The sequence below is a fragment of the Gallinula chloropus genome (genome assembly GCF_964237585.1).
Source record: "Gallinula chloropus genome assembly, chromosome: 1".
Taxonomy (NCBI): Eukaryota; Metazoa; Chordata; class Aves; order Gruiformes; family Rallidae; genus Gallinula; species Gallinula chloropus.
Genome location: NC_140085.1, coordinates 52,910,453 through 52,931,727, shown reverse-complemented (window position 1 = coordinate 52,931,727; position 21,275 = coordinate 52,910,453). Strand labels below are relative to the sequence as shown.

The 21,275-nt window shown below is 38.8% G+C and overlaps 1 protein-coding gene across 16 annotated transcripts in view; it reads right to left on the bottom strand.

The window, feature by feature from the left end:
• ANKS1B (ankyrin repeat and sterile alpha motif domain containing 1B) overlaps window positions 1–21,275 on the bottom strand; it is a gene marked incomplete at both ends in the record, with an annotated part of 442,540 nt that overhangs the window by 159,089 nt on the left and 262,176 nt on the right. For all 16 annotated transcript variants that reach the window (XM_084267805.1, XM_084267813.1, XM_084267814.1 and 13 more), the window contains 2 exons: window positions 3,527–3,679; window positions 17,025–17,123. In XM_084267805.1, the coding sequence (XP_084123931.1) occupies window positions 3,527–3,679; window positions 17,025–17,123 (252 nt within the window). The remainder of the gene's footprint in view (window positions 1–3,526; window positions 3,680–17,024; window positions 17,124–21,275) is intronic.

Here is a 21,275-nt window from a genome sequence, read left to right as displayed (position 1 = left end):
CGTCTGTCTGGTAGCCAGGGGGCCCAACCTCAACACAGTATCAGAGGGACGGCCTCACCAGCACTGACCACAAAGTGACAGTCACTTCCCTAGCCCTGCTGGCCACACTGTCTGATAGAAGCCAGGATGCCGTTGGTGTTCTGCTGGCCAGCTGCTGTTGGGTGCACTGCTGGCTCATACTCAGCTGCCTGTCAACCAACACACCCTGGTCCTTTTCCACCAGGCAGCTTTCCAGCCACCCTTCCCCAAGCCTGTAGTGTTGTGGTAAGGGGTTGTTATGACCCAAGTGCAGGACCTGGCACTGAGCCTTGTTGAGTATCATACAGTTGGCCTCAGCCCATCGATCCAGCTTGTCCAGATCCCTGTACAGAGCCTTCCTACCCTCCAGCAGATCAGCACTCATATTAAAGCTAATTTTACAGCATCTCTGTATTACAGTAGGGAGAGACAAGCATGCAATCCAGATAATTAACCATAATTTAACCACCTTGAATGATCCTCTGTATGATCCTTTATTTCACCATCCTTTATAGTTTGTGAAGGGAATTTAGGGAGGATTCATTCAGCTGCAGGGAGACTTTAAGAATATGCTTTCTTCTTTCTGCCTTTCAAAAAATGAACTTTTTGCTTTAATAACTTAATTATATAGATTTATGCCCTAATGTAGAAGAAAAGCATTTTGGTCAGCATCACACAGGGAAACTCAGAGGCATGTGGTAAGTAAAACACACAATAGTATATTGAGATGCATTATGATAAAAGATGACCTTATTAATAGTTTAAATCTAGGAAAAAAATCTAACAAAAAAATCATGAACTTCATCCACAGACATAGAAGTTGACAGTCAGAAAAAGTGTATAAAGAAGATAATAAAGAATTTTCATTTTCTAAGATGTGCTTGTGAAATATTAAATGTCCCCTTCTCTTCCTTGTCCTTTCAGCTATGCTAGTTTACCTAAAAAAAGACATTATCTCTACCTTCAAATCTGTGTTTCCTCCTCCAGAAGCCATGGGATATTTCCCAATGGCTTAATGGAAAGAAGCACCAAATATAAACTAAGGCTTTCCTTGCACCAAAGCAAGAATGGGTTTTATGTTAAATTCAGTAGCTGCAGCTGTTTAAACTGATGGCTAAAATGAAAGTTATGGTATCTGTAGCCCTTGATACATTTTACTGCATATCTAGCGTAGGTGCAAATGAAACTTCTTGCTCCATCTACAGTTTAAGCACCAAGAACCACCAAAACAAGGGTACTCTGAACTCTTTCCAGAATATTGTCTGGTTTTTTTCTCATATTTTTCAAATGCCTGGATTCTGACCTACTCAAGTTGGGAGCCCTATTCCAGACTTAGTGGCTTTGACCTTTATGCATTCCTTTATGAAAAACTCTGTAATAAACCCTTGTTTGACATCACCTGAATGGGAAGTGAGACCTTTGAAATCTATTTCAGACAGCAGGCCTGCTGGTCACAGATAAGTATCTTGTTCTGCCAGACTGCACAATGCTTCAAACCAATTTCTTGTCCATTCCTGAAAGATTCCCCTCAATTGAAATAGAAAAATAACAGTAAATAATTTTCTAAGCTACAGATCTTCTCAGTGAACATTATCTCTTGAGAGTTAGCTACTGCTGACTGGTGGGAATTAAATATATACTGACTGAACTAAAATAGAAATTCTGAGACTGTAGAGCTGGTTTATCTACTATGCTCTTGAATAACATAATTTAGTACTACATTGTGGGAGAAATATTTATCTCTTTAGGCATCTGTAGGTATACAAATATTATATAGATACCTATATAATATTAACAGCTTCGCTTTGCAACTCATGGCAAAATGAATGTTTTTCCAAGAAGTATAGGCCCTAAACAAGCAGGTGTTAAGCTGTAAAGTTGAAGTGTATATACTAGTCTGGTTTACACCAATTCTACAGAAGTGCTGTTATCTTCAGGTACTTTCCTTTTTATGGGTTTAAGCAAGTTTGGAATCAAACCACAAGCCTTTAATGAGGTTTTAATGATCCACTTGGGGGAGCTACAGGGTAATTTGTTCCTGAATTGATTATGGCAAAGTTTTTGGGATGCAAAATTAAGTTACAGAAAACAATGTGATCAGAGACTTCCACTTTTTTTTCAAGTTAGTGCTGGTTTTTAATCTATAATAGTTTCAGGAGCAAAGGGTCCCCGGTTATTAAAATTCCAACCACTTACAGAAAAAAAGACTCACAGTTGTAAATAGCTTAGCAACAGACATGCATAATAGCATCAATCATATCCCGTCTTCAATTATACACCTACAACATACATTGAAGGCAACAGACATAACATGTTGAGGCAGAGTTCAGTTCTTACTCTACATTTTTGTGCTAGTTAACATCATTACCTGTAATGTGACAGCAAGAAAAGAAATTCTAATATGCAATGATTTTGTCTTCCAGTTAATGTGAAATATCTTCTTTTTTTTTCCCTTCCTGTTATTTCTTTTCTTTAGATGCTGTTCTTGGGCTATACCTGCTTGTGCCTCGTGAACCAGTTGAATCACAGCTTCACACCATCGTCATGTTCTCCATTTCTCCAGCCTGGGACATACTGGGAACTGTTTCTCAGTATAAAACTGTATCAGCTGCTCTATCTTATGCTTGGCTGTCTATAGTTACTGATAGGTCTTTGACTGTTCTGGGAGTTAGGCACTAATTAGAGGCAGAGCTTTAGTAGCTCCTGTGTTGGTAGGAAAAGCACAGCCTTTTGTCTGTGAAGTGTCAATAAAATCTGATATTGGGCTTTTCTCCATGTAAGGATTATCCTAAAGTTCAGATAAACTGACAATATAGTTCATTTCAAAAGCCACAGCAGATCCAAAACTACAATCGTCTATCTTTTATAAAAGGAAAAAACCCTAGCTTTCAGACACATAACTTACATGAAAACTCCACTGGCAATGCTGTACTGTCAATGTCTTGGCTGAAACAGTACAAAATCCATTTCATTCCAAATTACTCTGCAGTGCAGTCCACATTAAAGATTATGGTTGCCCATATGTGGGCACCTAACTGTCTCATGTAAATAAAGTTTCAAGAAAAACTGATCATTAAATATGTTGTCCATTTAAGCAAAATTTACTAACTGTATTTAAGGTTTCCTAATTTTATGTTTAATTTAGCCAGAACATGTGGAAAAAGTAAACTGTAAATATCTTTACAAGAAGTACTGTTGCTAGGCACTTTAACAGCAAAGACTTGTGCTTTGTAGCTATAAACTACCAAAATCTATTTTTAAATGTCATTCAGCATCCTGAAGCGGTGACACAGTCATGCTGATTGAATACCATGCTAAAGACAATGGCAAAGCAAATGGAAGCAAAGGGTACTCAACCTAGATATGGGCATGAAAGCTGTAATCATTAACAGTACTTGATGACAGTATTTGTGGTGCAATTTGCTTTTGTGCTTTCTCTTTGATACTTGTAAAGGCAAGTAAGGTAATGTATTTAGGAGGAATTACTGCTATAAATTGATCAACTTACATTAATTAATTCAATCTCCCAGATTTTTTTCACAAGGTCCATCGATGTATAGCCATTAATTAGAAAAGATTTGGTATAGTCACCCAGTTCAATGGAATCCAGCCATTCAGCTACAGAGGTGGGGTTGTAGCCATCGTGACCGACCTGCTTCATCTGAAAAACAAGAATGAGTAAGAATTACTGATAGCAGTAATTAAACATCTTTCAGAACAGCAATTATTTATATTGCTTTCTTTGGATCAGAGTTATCTTGTTCTCTGATCAACATTCTTCCAATGATTAGTACAACATGAAAACACTTTGTGAGCAAAAGCACTAATAAGACTTAGTTTTCAGTGGGTCTTTTTTCTTATGTCTGCTTGCCTTTTAAACCATGGCATACCAGGACTGTAACATAAGTTCAGTTCTTACTAGACATCAGAAAAGGTGAAAGAGTGAAGAAGAAATATTATTAATATCCTGAATGCAATAAGATGTCAGATTTGTACCTAAGATTTCACAGAAGAAGAAATTAGACTGAGGAGTGGATCCTTTGGTATCAAACTGCAAATGAAACATATTGCCTTCGTTGTATTATTCCTAATTTATCTCTCCCAGTAGGGTATCTGATATTTTAGAACGGTTGAAGCTGCGCTATATTTTTCCACCCCCAGAGGAGGCTTAAAAAGGTCTCTTTCCTCTACCTGGTCACATTTTTCATGGAACTCCTGGGAATTTAATATATTTCAGCTTCCTCTTTGTCTATTGAGATTGGACAACTGAACCAAATATTATTGGTTTGGGATTGACAGAATCACAGAGAGAAGTGCACCACCTGCATTCATGTAGGAACACGGGCACAGAAGGCATAACCACATAAATCTTGTTTTCATAACAAACCAAGAAACACGCATCTGAATTTCTGAAGCTACTAAGAAGTAAAGAACTGCAATTTCTCTTTCACAATTGCTTCTCAGTGACACAAATGAAGAGTTTCAAGCTAGCCATTAAAGATAAAAATGTATAAAGCCTCTACCTGAGCAGCTTGTCACACCATACTGTTTTTAAGCAATTTCAAATACTGGCAGAAGTAGAATAAAGTAGAAAAAATTATGCAATAGCCTCACTTACCAACAGCATTATACACATGCATAATATAACTACTGCTAACCTGATAATACACCGAACTGGTAAACTGTTAAGAAGATTTAGAGGTTTAGAAACCTTGTGTTTTGCAAAGAATCTCCCAACTGTGCAAGAGTGACACTGTGCATGGTGAAAGCCAGTCTCCCATTTCTGCCGGCTTATGTATATTCCCACTTTCTGCGGAACAAGGGAAGTGTGACGGAAACATAATGCTTTGAGCTTAAGTTTGAAGTGAGCGTCAAAGTAATTTAACAAGGAGAGAATTTTGATCTTAATATTGTGCCTGACCCAATTTACTTCTCAGAGTTTATTTGAAATACAATTTGGATTCAAAGCAGAGAAAAAAATTACAGTCTGCATTTGAAAGCTGCACCAGCTTTAGTTGATCTGCCTGTTCAAATGCAGAAAGCCAGCGTGGCATGATCTTGATCTTGGTTTCCTTCAGTATCAGAGAGGAATGGTGCAGACACACCACATCATGGATATGACAGTTTACTCTTAGGTCTTTTGCTGCAGGTGTTGGATATAAAATATAAATAGAAATATTTAAATGACGTAGTGAACTCATTACCTAAAGTCATGACAGAGAGACAAGAGAAATCACATATTTAAGAATGGGAATCTTTCAGGTCATTTCTGTAACAAAGGAGTCATATTAGAAAGTGAGAGTTGTGTTTCATTGTTGAACCTGACGTTTCTGAATTAAATTTCATTTTAAAATTTAAATTCAAATTTCAAATTAAATTCTTAGATGTCAAATGCACAGCAAATTCTTCTTTCATCGTCATTCACAGTCACTTCAAGTCTTAAATTTACACTATGTCCAGCAGACAGAAAAAAACCGTAGCTCTGAATCCTGGGAATCTTACTTCAAGAGCTGATTTGAGATGAGGTATGCTTAAACAACTGACACTTGAAAAGAACAGACTCTAGAAACTGATGAAGAATAATTTAATATAGGGAAGACATGAAGATGGTGTACAGGGCCCCCAGGGAACACACGGCTTTTGAAAGATATAAGGTATTTTTTGTTTTCTTTTTATAACAAAGAAAAGCAAAGCACCTTTAAAACAATTTTCAAAGTATCTAGATTGGGCATGTTATGTAAATTATTTATTTTGATGTTTATAATTAATAAATTCTGATTTTTTTTTTTTTTTTTTTTTGGGACCTGCTGATTGAGACATCTCATGCAGTTTGGTCCCCAATTCTGGTAAGGCATCAAGCTCTATACAAAGCAAACACAGCATGGGAAGTTTATGAATTCTCAATTCCCACTGGAGATCTGTCAGAAGGGTTGTTAAAGTAGATATCAGTCTACTATGGTGTGTTACAAAGGCCTGCAGGCAAGCAAATGCAGGCCAACAATTCAATAAGCAAAAGACTGAGAACAACTGAAATATATGTGACAATTTCACTCTTTGAATTTGGTGCCAATAGACAAAATTTTTGTTAGGTCACTCAATACATGAAAATACACCATCCTGTTGATGGAAAGCAGCAGGGTCTGCAGGCATTTTCCCTTTCCCTGCCCCAGAGATTTGGCTGCCCCAAAGACTGGATGAGAGAAGATTCAGCTATGGAGCTTTGGATCAGACCCATGTGAGAAAGAGCAATGAGAAGCCTGGCTAGGGCCACCCCACCTTCTGCAGGAGCTGCATGTGAGCTCAGGTCCACATCCCTGACACTCACTCAAGCTATGCCATGGGTATGTCTACGTCCAGCATATTCCTTCCTGGTCCTCATCCATTGATTCAAGCTCCCAAATGACCATGTTACCTCCCTGTCCCCATGGAGTTGCCCTGAAATGTAATGGTCTGTGGTCACTGCTACCATCCCTGCGCTGCTCGCCTTGTGTGGGTATTCCTTGCCTACCTCAGTGTCTCCGCTCGGCTTCCAGCCCACCTACCCCAGCAGGGCAGCCACCTCCTGCTGCTCCTATCCCAGAAAATTAATCTCAGAACTAGAATATTTGCCAGCAGTTTCAGCACAAAAGCAGTATTTTGTTTTCTTGTGAGCCAAGAACCAATCTCTTATCTAAAACACATTTTCTACAATGTGTCTAACATATAAAAACTAATAAACTTTCAGTATCTGTCCTCCTCTATGGAAAGTTGTGTTCTGTCTGTTAATAACATCACCTACCTTATTAACTGTCATTCATAGCTGGCCAAATGTTTTCCTTTCAGATATTTATTGACAGGCAGATTAGTTATCCGGACACGACAGTATCATTAACAGAATCTGATTTTCATATGAAATGTTACACAGTTTTAAAATAAATAAAAAAAACACCCCACTTCTAAATATCTATCTGGAAGTGCTACTCCTTTATTGTATTAGTGCTCCAGTTTTGTTGCATCTTACCCCAGTCCTCATTAATAGGTCATGGCCTTTGGACTGTTTGTATTTATTTTTTTCTATAGTGCACCACTATCTTAGATTCCTCTCACAGATCGTTTACACCCTGAAGGCTTCCTTGCTGATGCTATTTTCTGATTGATTTCTTTTTTTAAAGAATAAACACCCTCCCATCTATTGACTGTATTTCCATGTATAGTATTTCAATCATTTTGCACCAGCTACAACATGTGCACCCGTGGTGTCAAACATCTAAGAAGCTATGTGCACACTGTTTGACTCAGAGCAGTATAAAACCTCTAAGCTTCAAGTCCTGACAGCCTTTCAAATATTAACTGCTCATAAACAGGGGCAGTATTGTTCTTCTGCAGACACTGCTGGTTGTTCATTCGGTTGTTATCTTTAAAGAACAGTACCAGCACGAGCTGTGTCACTGAGGATGATTCCAGCGTGCCAGCTGTGGAAAAGGCTTCAAATGAAGGCCGTAGGGTTTAGAGAAAAATAAATGTTTAAGAAAAATAAGATGTAAGTGAAGCATAGAGAAAGACACAAAGCATCGGAGATTTCTCTCCTAGGTCCTATTGATCTATCACTAGTATCGCCTCCTTTGAAATGAAGAGAAAGCAGTAGCCAGAAGGAACTGTTTCTCACAATAAAATGGTAATGTCAAGTAGCACCCTAATGGGTGGAGAAATCCTTATAAAGAAACCATCTTTGACATCACTTTTTACAGGTGCATCACTGCTCTTAACCGTGTAGTATTACATCAGGATAGAAGGTACTTGAGATTTTGTCTCTGAAAGGTAGCCAAAGAAACACCAACAGAGCTTCAAAAGTAATCACGTATGAAACAGAAGCATCAAGGTGAATTCAGTAACACAGATTACTACCAGTTTCCTCTGATCTTCTCAGACTAATGCTATTTTCTCCACAGGTAATATCACTATCTGGTGGATCTCAACTTTGTGTGTATTAAAATTAAGCTTTTTATCTGCTGTATAAGGAAGAAGAGCTGGGTTCACTTTCACAGCTTTTTTAATGATGGCTTTGACTACAGCAAATTTATGCTTCTGTTGGTTTGCAAGGAAGATCTTTTTAACAAGCACAGAACACTTACTTTTAAACTGCTGGGCCAGCTGAGAGATTTAAGCAGCACTTTTGGGAACTTGTATGAAACTATGAACCACCAATGTGAGTAATTCTGGATCACTGAAACATACCAGCTCTTTCTTTTTTTTTTTTTTTTTTATTTTTCTTCCTGTCTTTGTGGGTTGTCTGTTGTGTTTTACGTAGTTTACAAGTGTGATCACCTTGAATTTGTGGTGTTGGAAGGGGACATCATTCCTTCTCTGGAGCAGTGAAAGATAAGGCTCAGGGAGGGACACCTCTGAAGTGTCCTGTCAGGTCCAGGGTGACTACATGGAACTGCTGCCTGCAGCACCAGTGCAGAAACTGAGCCAACATCAGAGGCAGAGAGGTGGCTCTTACATGGGAAGGTCCTATCTCCCTAAAGACCTGAGAAGACTTTGCATTTGCTGCTGTTGAGATAGCCACTGAGTAAAAACAAGGACCTGCCTGCAAATACACCATGGGTGATGAAGAGCTCTATGTAAACCTTTTGGTTTCCTATTCTGTCTACCTTGTCACATATCTTAAAAGTTCACAGTTCAAGCTTGTGTTCTAAAAATGTTTGACTTTTGTTTCTGCTAATCAAAAAGCCTTTTGACTTCTCATGGAGCTTACTATAAAAGGACAGTGCAGGCACGTTCACTCCACAGTGCTGCCTAATTCGGGATCCTGCCCCAGTGGCAAATCCAGAATACTACGAACTGAGTTCAGAATTTCCCACCCAAGATTGGCAGCATTGCAACAGGCACCTTGTCTATGATTTTTGCAGTCAGAATCTATCTTCTGAATTTAAAGGTAAATAGCTATGCACACACACTTTTTCTCACCAGGGAAAAATTTCAACAGATCCACATCCAAAAGACTGAAAAGACCTCCTAGCTCTTCAGCAGACACAATATCTGGGACAAGGGAAGAATAGGTGTCATTTAGTATTACTGAGGATGATGTATGCAACAATTCAGGACATTTTGATTGCATAAAACATAATCATAAGAAGATCTAAATCTGGAATTTTTGGACTAAGTAGAAGCTATGGCCTTTGATCTCAAGAGTTTCTATGAGTATAATGTCTAAAAGCAGTCCTGTGGGTATTTTCTGGTATTCCAGTGCATAGAGCTAGAGCTTTAAAGGCATGCTTTCAAAAACTGGATATTAGGATAGAATGACATCACCAAAGTCATCCTTCATCCTTTGCTGGATCCTGAGTAGCTCTTCCTGTTTGATTTTAGACAACTTGCTATCAACTGCACCTCTAGTTTTTTATCCCACTCAGAGGTTAAACTAGTGGTGATCTTTTTGGCCCAACAGTAAGAACTATCCACTTTTTGGGGGAAAGGGAACCCCAAATGAGGACACAAAGATCTGAATCAAGTGGTTGACAGCCTTACCCCCTTCAATGACAGGAAACACATGTGTACACATGGACCAAAAGGTGGAGGTATACCTTTGCATCAGCTGTCAACTGCCTTTATCTCTTCATGACTCACATTATTTTACTTTCTTGATAATTTTTCTAATGTAATTGTCTCACTTTCTGTCACCTAGCTCAGAACTTTGCTGAATTTGTTGTTGTTTCTGTAGCAATTTTATCATCATTCACCTTTTACTAATGCTGATTTTGGTGATGGTCAGAAAACCTATCAATGTCCTCAGCATCACAGAAGATCCCACGGGGTGCTGACTAGAGGCCCAAGGAAATCATGCTGCTCATCAATCTGTGCTTTCTGATAGCAGGATAACCTGGTGTCAGTATCAGGAGGCTGCTGACCTCATGATTGTTGTGAGGAGTCCAAAGGTGTCTATGCTTCTGTGAGGTGGCCAGTGAATCAGCTATGAAAACAACCAGAGAGAGACGAAGAAGGAGGCAGGGCTAACCTGAGGAAGAAGTACTGCTTCCATGGCTGGGCACTCTTGTCTACCTCGTTCTTGCAGACCCTTTCTAGATGCTCAAGTTGCAACAGAGTGTGGTGACTTCTGGAATCTCATCTGTTCTTCCCACATCTGAAAGTGCTGCTCCTGCCTGTTTCATTAGACCATGCTCAGGAGATTTGCCATTGCTAGTGCACCATGGGCTGTGTCAGCGCTCAGGGAAATTTTTGTGCCATTAGTCACTATGATTTTTAGCTTTTTATTTTCTTTTCTGGGGCTGAACAGCAGCGATTATGAGCCATGGGCTGCTCATGGTACCTCTGGAGGCCACCTTGGTGCCTTTCTGCGGACCTTTGAACCTCTGCATGTGAGACAGCTACAGAGAACTTGGCTATGGCATGCTGTGCAGGCAGAGATAATTTCTGAGACCGAAGAGGTACAGCTGGGGACCCTCTGGGGCACAGTGCCTTCAATACAATGCACTAACTCAATACAATGTACTAACCGCCCATCATAAGATTGAAAGGGGAGAGTCATTCTCTGAATGGAGTGTTTCAACCAAAGGCATAGCCACAGGGGACATGAATCATTTCTCTTGATAGATGAAAAGTGGGAGGGGATGGGACAAAAGCTCTTATCTCACTGGAGGAGGGGGAGGAGGACACAGAGAAGGGTTTTTTTTTTTATGGAAACATAGAAAAGCACTCTCTGACATAGTCAGTCCTGAATTTCTAGCTGTCTTCACATTTTACTCCTTCTCCTTCCCAGTCATGGCAGTCACCTACATAGGCCTTGTTGGCCTTTCTTTCCTTCCACCTCACCAACCATTTTTAGCAACTCCAACTAGATTTTTTTTTTTATAGCAAAATGGCCCACATAGTTTCTGGATGTCTCTGGAGACAAGAAGTTAACAGCCACACCCCATTATTTAGAATAAATACATCTATCAGCCCAATGCCACTGAGGACCAAACAGGTGAAGTAAGTAATCATCAGAGGCCTTGAAGACACCTCCACTACCTTTCCGTGGAGGTGAAAGTGGGGATAAAAATTAGGTGACACAAGGAGACACGAGATCCATTTATCTGTCTTCCCATTACATTTGAAACACTGTAAAAGACATTTAGTGTTAATCCTATTTTCCTTGTCTTACTCCAGGCACTCCTCATTGGTTTTCCCTTCATCTGGAAAGGTACTGTGACCTGGAGACAAGCACCTTGAGTTCTGAGAAGATTCAAAGAGAACAGAGGGCCATGCTAATGAGTGTTGAAGAAACTGATCTTTGCTATTTCAGTCTATTAAGAAGTTAAACAAGTCTTAACTGTGTCCTTGCAGGGGCAGTGCAGAACACAGTCCAAATCTATAGCTTGGGAAACATTGTCAATGTATGTGTCCAGCCTGCCATGCAGCATGTTATCTTGCAGGCAGATGGTGAACGCCACAGCATCCTTTCACACAGAAGTGACTGTTACAGTTAAACTGGGTACTGGCTCCATTTCTGGATATGTGTGGTCTCATGACTTGTGGATGCAGCATTTCCCATGAGGCAGGCAGGATCCAGATGATGCTAACACAATTACTGCCTGTAGAGAAGATGTTAATGTTCCCTCTGGATGCAGCACTGGAATTATGGATCATTTGTGTATCAGAAGTCCTTTTGATGACTGAAAACATGTTACTAAATATGCCTCAATGAGTAAAGCTGTCAGACAACTGAGTGATAGTCTTTGTGGTTTATAGCTGCCTGTGGACATATTGGAGATGGGAACGTGGATACCATCAGTGGTCCTTATAGGTCCATGAACATATGAAAGGTGTTCAGAGCTGGGACAGAACAGCCACATCAGCAAATACTTCCAGAAAGCAATTTTCTCTATCTTCTTTCTCAGGCAAAAGGATATGTAGAAAGCCTAAGTCAGCTCATTTTGATTGTCATTTATGTCTAGTTGCCATAGTAAGAGAACAGTGCTTCCTCTCTTACAGCATATTTCCTTGCCTGCTCACTATTCTCAGAGCCAGCAGTAGGCACTGTGGAGTCAGCCACAAATACTAAAGTATAAAAGCAGGAAGAGAACAAAGGCTATCACGGTTTGACCCCAGCAGTCAATTAAGTGTCACTTGCTGCTTGCTCACTCCCCTGGTGGGATGGAGAGGAGAATCAGAAAAAATGTAAATCTCGTGGGTTGAGATAAAGACAGTCTAAAAGAAAAGCAAATAAATAAATAAATAAATAAATAAATAAATAAATAATAACAACAATAAACAACAACAACAATAATAATAATAACAATGATAGATGTGCAGTGCAATTGCCCACCACTGACTGATGCCTGGTCCTAAGAAGCAATCTCCCCTGTTTTATACACTGAGCGTGATGTCATATGATATGGAATATCCCTCTGGCCAGTTTGGGTGTGCTGTGTCCCAGTTATACTCCCTCCCTGCTTCTTGTGCACCTCCTTTCTGTCAGACCATGAGAAGCTAGAGCATGGGCAATGGTGGCAGGACCAGTGACATGCTAATATTATCGTGATACAGCTCAATGACAGTATGCCATGTCTGGAGTGGCTCACAGATAGGCTGAGTTAAGAAGAAAAATGTTTGTGAGACTGCTTTCATGAGATAGTTTTGAAACACATGCATGGAGGGGACATTTGGTCTATTGGACTAGTCTAAAGCTAGTCTGAAGTAAACATCCCTGCAGTAGCATGGATGGATCTAAATGCTTTTTGTTACTGATCCATTCCTAGTGTGCTGCATTACATAAATAAAGTTGACGATGCCTTTGTGTCTTAGAGTTGAAAACTTCATGAGTTATGCTGGATTCAAATGCTTTTTTCTGTCTTTAAGGCTAAAGTTCTTATAAGCAGTGCAGTGAGCAGGTGAGTGGCCTCCTTCCAAATCAAGGGAGCAAATCCCAGAGGCATTAGAAGGAGTAGAGAGCACTTCCTTTGAATTCTGATTTTCATTTCCAGCAGACCAGAACCAAGCATTCAAAGCCAGAAAAGGTCATAAACATTATGATATCCACTTTGCAGCATCTCTTAGTTTGTATGCTGCCTGTAGTTGGAATGAACTACCTATTAGCTGAGTGGGAGACAATTAATCACCAGGGTTTAAATCAGCTTGGTAAAGTCTGGGATATCTAAGCCAATAGCAAATATAGCAAACATATGACGTGGTCTTCCTCTGTTATATACATAGCTAACGTGAACATGCACAGTAGCTCTCTTTTCCTAAATGCCAGACTTACTGTGCTTGCACAAAAGAGTGTTGCATATGAGTAATAGATCCAGCACTTTTTGGAAGCACAGCTTTACTGCTCATACAACACGACTCACAGAGACCATCCGCCCATTGCCTGCTCATATCCTACTTCTTGTCTGGTTCTGCAAAGCACCTGAGAAAGAGGTTGGCTGCCTGCACACCACTGCTATGAAATTCCCAAACTTGCTTTCAGCCCAGACCTCTCCATGCAGGAAGGAACAAGCTGCATGCTTCAGCTTTGAAGTCAGGAGAAAGCTGCTTGAAGCTAACGTCTTTCTTCCATCTGTCAGATGAGAGAATGTGTTCCCATTATGCGCTGGGAGAAGAAGCCATACACTGAGCATCCCACACAAAAACAATCCAAGGTCTAAGATAAATTAGGATAATTCTTATTTTCAAAAGGAACCCACTAGGATGTCACTTGCTCGTAGGTTTGGGATGCGGAAATAACTCAATGATGTTCCTTAGGTTTCCCCTGCCACTTAAGTGGGGCTAAAATGTTACATCATGACTGCTATTATTTATTTTAGCCAATTAAGCACATCCTGCCCACAGTTCTTTTCTCAGCATTAATTTTTTTCTCAAGCCCTCATGCTTGCAACTTGACTATCTTTTCAGACATTATCTCTATCTCTCAACATGTTTGAATTTTCTTTCAATAAAAAGTATTAAATCATTCTCTAAACATTTATTGATTTCATTCTTTTCACACACAAAAAAAATCTTAAATGCAATATCAAACTCTACTATGAAATTTGCTCTAAGACTGATGTTGTATAAAGTATTTCCATTTCAAGAATTAACTTTACAAATGATATTTCTACTGGAGTGTCTTAACCTTATCTAATAATAATAAGCCATAAAGTGGTCTAGTTAATATTAATGTGAAACTTGAATAACTTAAATTGTATTAGTGCTAGATGAGAATTTGGGCTACTAGCTCTAATCCAACAAAAAAAAAATAAAGGGTGTTTTGAAAAGCAGTAATCTAACTGAAAGATTTAAACTCTCTTACAAACACACCAGTTTACCCTCTTATGAAATGTTCTCCTCAAATACAGAATCATCAGAGAAAAATATTTTGAGTAATCTGGGTAAAGATACCTTTTTATGCTGGTGAAACACTGCAGAAGAAACTATAAAGATTAATTAATCTATATTTGAACATATATGTGGGGTTTTTTTCCTATTTAAAACTACTTTAGCTCTAGCAAATGATTCCTCAACAGGCTACCGGTGCTTGATATATCGAAATTCATCACCCTTTAGGAAGCCAGTGGTTTTTATGAGTAAAAAAAAGACCGTCTTTCCTTTCAGCCACTAAATGCCTGTTGCATTTTCAGACTGCAGAGATGAATATTGATGAGAATAACAAAAAGAACTTTTAAAAAAGAATATTTTAAGACCTTAACAATAGATTTGTTTCTTGATTTTTTTACCCTATAAGCTTATTCAAAACTGCCTGAGTATATGGCTCTTTGGAAGTGTTGTTCCATAGATGTTTTTTTGAAGTACTTAACCTCCTCCTCAAAATCTGAGTTAAAAAGTATCACAAGATGGGAAACATTAATAGTAAAACTAAAAATAACATCATCATCAATGCTATTAAGTACTAAAACACAAGGAGTCATCAAGTTTTAAATTAAATCAGGAACAGAAAAGAGGTACATGTTCAAACCAAACAAACTAAAAGAATTTTTATCTAATGAGATTCAAATTAGTGAGATTCCAATTATAGTTTGAGATCTTAAAATATTTAGATCGTATGCACTACTTTAAATGCACGATGACAGACCGGAACTCATCAACAAACAAATAGATATACAGAAATGTTTCACTGTTCCTTGCATGATGTGAAAGTTTTTTTGATCTTCAGCAAGCCGTTGTGAACATAGCAAAGGATGGGTTACGCTAGAAAAACTTACCATTTTCCCCATTTTGGGGGCCCATAACTATTCTGACAGCTGTGCCTTTAAGATCATTTGGTTTTGAATAGGAAATTATGTATTTTTTCTATGTAAGCTCTTTTGTTAAGTGAAGAAATGTGATGCACAGCTTCAGCTTTCTACTGTTTTGGTGTAACATCCTTGCATCAAAGTCATATTAAAAATGGGGGTCCTTATGGACTGTTTTTTCCAGCTCAACAGCAAAGCTGCTGAAGACTGCTTCACCATTATTCAGCCCATGCTTCAAGCTGTTCTGTGTTATTTAATTATCTCTGGTTCAGAAGATGTTGATTCTTCCAAGTAACTGCATGACTATCTTGCTCTCAAGTGGTTTCAAGAGTATCTCTAGATCTTGATTCTGTCCTTCTTTCTCACATGAAGCACATCTTAAAAAGACCTTAGTTGGCGTTTTATGACAGAATCTGTTCTCAGCATTAGTATACTGTCTAAAAGGAGAAATTATTAACAAAGTTTTCATAAACACCAGTTGCTGAGTGCAGGCAGCATTGCAATTAATATATATTAAAATCCTTTCATCAACTTTGAAAAATGGAAACAAGAATATAAGAAAGCTGATCTCTCTAAGAAGTATGGAAACCAGAAAAAACACTTCATCAGCTAAAAGCAGGGATTAAGAAATCGTGTTTGAATAATAGCATTGCTGAAAAATTCATCAATTCATAGTTCAACCGTACATGTCTATTGTAATTCATCAAATGCTACTTTTATGTACCCTACTATTTGTACCATTTATCTCACTTGTCTAGTATGGTACATGGAACATTATTGTCTTCAATAATCTTCTAAATTTTCCTATACAAAAGAACCCCTTGTTCTCTTTTACAAGTATCCATCCAGTAAGCCATGATGCATCAAAAAGCCTCTTCCAGCAATTTCAGCCTCATGCTCTTTTAATAACTCTTTTCATTCTTCAGTATTATCAAACTACAAGGAGATTAATCTCTCTTTACCTCTGCTGCTTCCAGAACACTCCATGCACTTTACATTAGGTTTAATCCCTGCCCTAGTGTCTTATATGATGTTTCTACCAGTATCGCATGTGGCAGCCTTCTTAACCCTACTGGTGTCTACTCATTCATTATCCTCACACAGCTTTCCAAAATCAAATAGTTTTCATGCCAGGCCCACTCACTTTATTGCTTAGAATGCTAGTAGAAGCCTCCACTGATACATTCTGGTACACAAAATATAAGAACAATCCCTTTTTATTACTGATTTAAAAATCTGTAGTTTAAATCAGCAAGCACCAAAAATGATTGGAAAAAATGACTGCAAGTTATTCTGTCCACAGCTGAGAAGCAAAATTCATGTATACAGCAGCAAATCAACTATGAAGCCTGCAGGAAGTCTCTGCATCTTACATGAAAGGCAGGTATTAGGAAAACAATATTTCATCCAAGGCTTTTAAGAATACTTCTACAAGGGGCAAAGTATTTCCAGGCCAAATGCTACATAAAGACAAACACCTGGGATTCATTGACAGCCTTATTTACACACATGCAGTAAGAGTCTATAAATAGATCGAAAACACAAAATTAATTAAAATAAATTCTGAACAGCCATCACTTCAAATGACAGATTTTAGTCTTCTTTGTTTTGTCAATTACAACTATACGAAGTGAGTCCAATGCAATGACATTACACTATGTCACATTTGCATATGCACAAACTTGTTGAGAGAAACAGTAGAGTTGTGTTTATTTCCACTGAAAAAAGTGTTTTAAACAACAGTGAAAGCTGTAGGTGTTAGTTCCCGCATTTGGTTAATGACAGAGAGTATACCTTTGGGAGAAGCTGGATTGCTTGGAGTATTCTCTGTCTGTGTCCAGAGTTAAGGATTCCTATTTCCAAGAGATCCTGGTCCTCCATTACATTGCTTCCCTAAAAAATGGAAAAAAATGGTAGATGAGAAAAAATTTTAAAATAGCAGATGCCTTCAATAGCCTGAAACAAGCCCTTCTGTTGTGTTTGAAACAGAACAGTTTGCTTAACTTATAGTATCTGACAAGATTTATAAATTACTGATGATTGCGTTCCCTTTCATGATGACAAAATACGGTGGAAGGCGCCTGAACTCATGCACAATTATTATAGTGCTGGCAGCACTGCCAGTGGAGAAACTGTACCTCTCACTCAAGCCAAATACCAGATGTTAATCTTCTTTCATTCGATTGAAACCAAGGACATGACTAGAGAACTGTTCAGAAACTTCATTTTGTTTATTCCCCTCCTGCCTCACCCAGCTATATATGACGTTCATTTTTCTCCAGACTTAGCACAGAATAAGATGAACGGAGTGGATGAGGATAAAATAACTTAGTTCCTTCTTTAAAAAAAGGTGAAGAAATCAAAGAATGGGAGTGGTATCAACAAAGCCCATACAGTCCCCACCCCCCTGAATTAAACTGTACCAGTGCAGTTTTAACTTTACCCATCACTGCTCTTATGTCCCTGCTTGCGGGCAGGTCAAATAACTCCTAACATGAAAACAGCTGAAAAAGACCATCTGTTCATACAACACACAAAATAAGTCCTCAGAAAAGTCCATAAAATAAGACTCTATGGTTCAAGCCTCTATTCTTAGGAGTTGTTACTAGTAGGAGAGGACCTATAACTCCACAAACAGGATAACAGGACTCCTAAGGTCAAGGAGTCTGACACCACCTAGGCAGTAAACTCAGCATTCAAAGGTCAAGGTGCTTGATTAGCTGGCAGTGACCGCTGGGAATCACAGGAGGCACAACAGTAGCTCAAAAAGGGAACTGCAGCCAGGGATCAAATCAAGATGGTTCAAAGTAGGCTGGCAGTCTTGTATTGATTTTTTAGACTATCACATTTCAGACAAAACCTCAGGTTTTGGTTTTCTTTTCTAAAAAGCTTCTAACTATGACAGTTGTGAACAAAACCTGCAAAAAACAGATGACCTATCTGAACTCTTACGCCTGTTGGAGTCTCATGACGCTAATTTGCTAGAAGGGAGAATTCTTAATATTTGTAATCATTGAACATCACCACATCATCATGAAATAAGCTTTATGTGAGCAAATCCACAAAAACCTTCAACCCCACTGTTCCATTTGGCTTGCTCCTTCTGACTCACTGGAGCCCTTAAGCAGCCGCAAAATGAAAAGCTAATAGGCGCGTAACAGAACATGCTTAAACACTTTGCTGAATCAGGGCTTAATAATGAATTCTTCCTGAATATCAAATCTCTGTCCCACAGCAACATAGCTTTCTTTCAAAAAGCACTGGGGAATATGCAATACTTCACCCTGTTCAGCTGCTAAATCTTCACTCCTTTCAGATGGACCGATTAGTTTACAGATGTACTCTTGAGGACTCTCAAGTGCTACTCTGCAGACTATCCTGCAAAATCTAGGGGAGGTCTTTTTAAGGCAATCATGGAAACTTTGCAAAGCTATTACATTTAAAATTATATTTCACAGTAAGTGGTATGATTTAAGACTACAAGCCTGCAAATCACATCCTGAAAGAAGCTGTGTGCAGCATTCAGAGCAGGGCAGGCAGAGACCTGCTCTAAAAAGGGAGAAGCTGTGCATCCACGCTGGTTTGAGTAGATGACACAGCGTAAGTGCACATGCAGCACAGGCTGTGCAGTGACAGTGATGAGGTGGGGTTAATACCCCCTTCATCTTCCTTGTAAACACATACAAAATATAATTTCCCTTTTACTACTGGAAATAACCTGAAGGAGACTGTGAACTCAGAGGAAAAACTGGGGTGGGAGTGGGGGAAAGCAACCCTACGTTTTGGGGTGGATTCTCCAGCTGCTGGAAACTAGCTAGCATAAATGGGTTTAAGAAAACTGAGCCAAGTGATGATCCAGTCCAAAACAAAGACTATACATTTTTGTTCATTTTAATAATTGCAACTATTTTGCTTACAGCTATTTTTTCACTGCATTTCACTGTTTTTCAGATTTCACCTTTCATCACTGCTTCATGTTTACACACAATCACGGTATACTCATCACTGAGCTACTACACACTGTTTACTTGTGTCAGCAACCTTGGCATCCAGCTTCAAATACTGCCATTTTTAAAACCCAATTCAACTAACACTTAGGCACAGGGAAAAATACCCTGTGCATTTGAATAGAGTTGCTGCAGAGCAGAGACAGCATTATTTAATAAATTCTTTACAATCATTTTTTTTTCTCAAATATGAGTCCATATGTTTTCTTTCTTTGCAGTTGGCATTACATATTTTCTGAAGTATGTCAAGGTTACAAAAAAATATTTGAAACTCAGGAAAGCCTGGAATTCATGTTGCTTCATTGTCCCCTGTCTAAGAAGGCAACAACCTGGTCTCTCCATGCACTCAGGTTTTCGAGCTTTTACCATGTGTCACCATCAATGTCAACAGCAGCAGACACTCCCACTCCTCCCTCCTGTAAAACAGACTCCATTGTCTCTTGCCATGGAGCTAAACCAATTCTTCATTCATCCACAAGAGCAAAACAGGAAACTTTAGGTACTCAGTATATACTCACTATTGCTTAACATAGAGGAGTAAATTGATATTAGTAGAAAGCTGCTGCCTACTCTGCAGACATGCCTGTGAAGAGAAAGAAATGCCCCCCATATTCCTATCTCCCCAGTGGTTTGCTCCCATTCTCCCCTTAATCCTTGATTCTTTTTTTACCTGATTCCTCTTCCTCTGTCCCTCCAGTCTCCTTCCACAGTGCTCTATGCTGAGAGTAAGGAAAACCTCACTTCTGTCTGCAGCAGATGAGAGACAAGGGGAAAAATTCTCTCCCTGCTCTTAGCTGCCATGCGCACGTTTATTATAAGCTGGGCCAAATCTAACCTTAATTAACTTTACTGAGATGACATGGTAAATGTAATTAAAATGACTATTATGCAAAAATGTCTTTTTACATTATTTCAGCCTTAAAAATAGCTGAGCTATGCTAGCTGAAACATTCACCAGAAAGAAATTATTCCACTAGACACCTAGAGAATTTGAGTCCAAAGTTTTAACTTTGATATGCTTATATACAGAACAGGTTCTTATCAGAAGAAATAGGGGATGGCAATCTCTGCTGGGCTTATTATGCTTTTATTATGTATTAAAAACATAAGAGGCTTTGTGATATTGTAGTTTTTTAAGTCTATAGGAAAACTTAGTTGGAAGGAAAACTTCTTGGAATTAAAGTAATAAGAATATATCAGAACAGCTTGTACTAGTCCAGAGTCAGCTCTTGTTCACTTCAGCTTACGCTGTTGAAGTTCCTGCCTTGTTAATACATAAGAGATAGTCTTATTTAGGAATGAGAAAGATTCTGGTTCTGAAGTTCCAGTAAGGAAAGAGTGTAGCTTCACCACCACTCCCACCCCCTCCCCAGGAGTTGTGGTTCTGCACAACTCTCAGGAATATCATCTTTTCTTCCTGTAAGCACACACAGGAAGCCAAACTCCTGAGTAAGAAGGCAGTAGCTTCACAGAACAGTTGGACTCAAGAAGGAAGGAAAAACGACTCGGTGTGTGGGAGACTGGAGGCATATGAAAAACAACATAACTTAAAAAACCCAGAAATTTTGCCAATATTTGAGATAGCTCCTATAAATGTGTTCAGAACAAAATACGTAATGGTAGACTATGAGATAAAGATTTTACTGGCATTTATTTGGGTTGTTCCACACAAAATCACCTCTGGCACTCTCCACCTGAAGTTAATACAGCCTTTCCTAAAAATACTGGGCTAGACCAGGTTCCAAATGTCTGTAAGTACAGATATATATATACAGAACCTTTAGAAAACAATTTGATCTGGAATACATCAGATTCATGGCAAAAAAAAAATAATTTTGAATTGCTTTGCTTTTCACCTACCTAATCCTAATAACCTTCCAAACCTCATCCCCTTGAAATAGTTGACATCTAAAGTGTCATAAAGGTGGTTATTATTGTCACAAGGTGGTTAAGGACACATTGAATGAACAGGACTTTTTCACTGTCTCAACCATATACCAGACTGTTTAAAAAATTTCATTATGACATAGATTTTCCA